At 33.7% G+C, this 2,879-nt stretch overlaps 1 protein-coding gene across 1 annotated transcript in view; it reads right to left on the bottom strand.

The window, feature by feature from the left end:
- LOC110288439 (vomeronasal type-2 receptor 26-like) overlaps positions 1-1,509 on the bottom strand; it is a gene marked incomplete at its 3' end in the record, with an annotated part of 6,813 nt that extends 5,304 nt beyond the window's left edge. Inside the window, exons 1-2 of the mRNA XM_021154793.1 lie at positions 1,295-1,509; positions 1-133 (exon numbers count right to left, since the gene is read on the bottom strand). Of these exons, the coding sequence (XP_021010452.1) occupies positions 1-133; positions 1,295-1,509 (348 nt within the window). The remainder of the gene's footprint in view (positions 134-1,294) is intronic.
- Positions 1,510-2,879: the final 1,370 nt, after the last annotated feature.

Raw genomic sequence — 2,879 nt, 5'->3', positions numbered from 1 at the left:
CTTCATCTCAGTAAAGTCAGCATTGAAGACATGGAATCCCAGGGACATATTGAACAGAATATTTAGGTCCTTGTTGATTTTTTCTATAGCAAAAACCATAGCCAATATGTGCTGATAATGTTTGGTGAAATCACTAGGAGGAAAAATTGNAAAGATGATTTTGTGTTCTTTTTAATATTAGCTTTTAATAAAACATAATTACATCAGTTACTTCTCTCTACTTTTTCCCTGGAGTCCCTCTCATGCTCCCTCTCAATTTTGGATTTTTATTTTTAACAATCTAATACACAACAATCAAAGAAATAAACAGGATATTCTATATTAAAAATGTATTTATCTTGAATGAATGAATTCATCTTAAAAATGAAAATTCATAGTACAACTTATTATCAAATTCACAATTTTTGGTTTTGAATTTTTTGAGACAATGTCTCACTATTCAGCCCAGGCTGAACTGAAACTCACTATGTAGACTAGGTTAACCACAGACTCATAGAGATCCACCTGCCTCTGCTTCTCAAGTTCTGGGATTAAAGTTTTGAACCATCTCATGCTTTGAAATGTACAAATTTAACTTTTTACTGTGAAATTTGTGTCTGAGAAATAAAAATTGAAGAAATAAATGGAAGAAATAAAATAAGAAATTAAAACATTGAAATAGCCAACACTGAAACAGTTTTTCACATGGTCTTCGAAAATATGATAAATCTTGAGAAAATACACAGTGCTTAATCAACCATAGTAATTTAAAAAAGAGTGTCAAGTAAATTTAAACCTGAAAAATAAAGTGTTCTCGCTACAATTACTAAATAACTACAAAGGAAAAATTTTTCCAACTGCAAAGTGCTTTCAACATCTTCTCACATATTTAAAAGCATTCCGTGTGAGTAGAGGAGAGACACACAGAGAGCCAGGCATAGCTGAGTAGCTATTGGCATTTGCTCAGTACTTGGGAACAAAGAGTAAGTTTCCTTCTAGGAGCTTTAGTTTGCATAGACTCTAGATGATGCCCTATACTCCTGTTGTACTGGCATGCCTAAATAAACTCCACAGAGTAAAAAGTGAGAGTGAGACAGAATCCATGAAGTTGAGAAAGAGAGACAGGGAGACAGACAAAGAAACAGAGAATGAATTTGAGAGAGAGAAGACACTGGACAGCAGAAGGGAAGCAGTAGAGGAGGGTTTGATCCATATATATATATTAAATATATACTAGTATATATTTAATATATATTAATATATATATTAAATACTATAGCAATATTTTTTTAATNAAAGAAGCCAAAAAACTTACATGTAAACATATTCTGGTATATTGTATTCATTTCCAGAATTAAATTTATTTTTGCTGTGTCTACCTGACAGTTTAAGGGAGAAGAGTCCTCCAATCACAAAATCCCCGTCTTGATAGTAGCCAGGAGAAGCAGATATACTTAAAAAGTAACAAGAAATTTGTTCCTGGAGTACAGTGAGCACAATCCAGAGAGAGAAAGCAATGAGCAATTTCATACTAACATTGATAAATAATTGATAAAACACAGAAATCTGTTCAGTTGAGAGGCTTGGAGTAATTAATCCTGATAGCACATTAACAAACTGACAATACATATGGCAGTCTGGTCGATGTAAATTGAGGTTATAAAGCATTGTTCAGTCCTGATACAGGCCCACTAGTATCCAAACACTCCCTCAGTTCCTGGGAGTATAATCTCCTTTGCACCTACTTAGCCTACATTGTGTGCCCTTCACAGAATCACTGTGAGTCTCCAAGGGCTCAGGAATCACTTGGCACCAGGGAATCCTGATTCTCAGAAAGAAAACATACAATTAAAAATAAAGTGTGAAGTCCTCTAAAACACCTGTGAGGTATGTACACTATGTGAGCTGAGACTTTTCAAGGTCTCAAAGTAAAGAGTGTCTAACCAGTAGAGGCACTATTCAGTCATCAAGGGTCATATGAAGGAGACATCAAAGGGCTCCNTGATTNTGAGGGGAAGGGCTACACTCTTAATAATTTAACATCAGTGTCATTTTACACTATTTCTGTAAGATCAAGCCAAAGCCTTACGTTTGAAGACTATATAGGCTATATTTTTCAACTCGTGTATTTTTAACAACTTACATTGGTGTATCATTACTATTAAAATGTTTTGAAATACATATATTATGTAAAAATGGATATAAATTTTTAATTCACACATAGTTTTGTTAAGCACTGGCATGATTTCAAATGTAATGACATCAGGAACAGTAAAGGAAGATATACTACTAGCTTTGAAAAATGTCTATTGTGCATGAGGTCCAATTTGTTTACCGTTTTCCTCTTTTTTTTTCATTCTCATTCATTCATTCATTCATTCATCTATTCACTCACTTTTGGTGCCTGCACCTTAGGAGACTGAACTTAGAGCATGGTATCTGCAAAGCAATACTCTACCATAGTGTCACAAACTTACCTCTTTTAAATCTATAAAAGTTAAAGACTAAACTGCCAAGGTAGTTTTTGCAATTGTGACACTCATGTTTAAATTTTCTGATCAGTGGAGATTATAGGCATGCATCACCAAGCCTAGCTATTAACATATTTTGATGTGATAAAATACAAATTTGGAATACAAAATTAAGATACACAAAGAAATATGTCATTTGATTTTTCAAATCACATTAAATCCATTCACATGGAAAACACACAACATCAAAGCCCTTAAGAGGGTAAGAATTTGTCAGGAAACATGTGCACAGAGGCTTTCGTTGCTTAGAAAATGAGGGAAATCACACCTTATCCTCAGCTTATTTCTGTGGGTCTGTGGAATAGTAGCATGGTTATTCTTTTCTTTATGGCTAATAAGTACATTTAAGTGATAACATACCACCTTTCT

The sequence above is a fragment of the Mus caroli genome, unplaced genomic scaffold (genome assembly GCF_900094665.2).
Source record: "Mus caroli unplaced genomic scaffold, CAROLI_EIJ_v1.1 scaffold_12859_1, whole genome shotgun sequence".
Lineage (NCBI taxonomy): Eukaryota > Metazoa > Chordata > Mammalia > Rodentia > Muridae > Mus > Mus caroli.
Note: the sequence above shows the minus strand (reverse complement) of the source record. Positions and strands in the feature narration are given on the sequence as shown.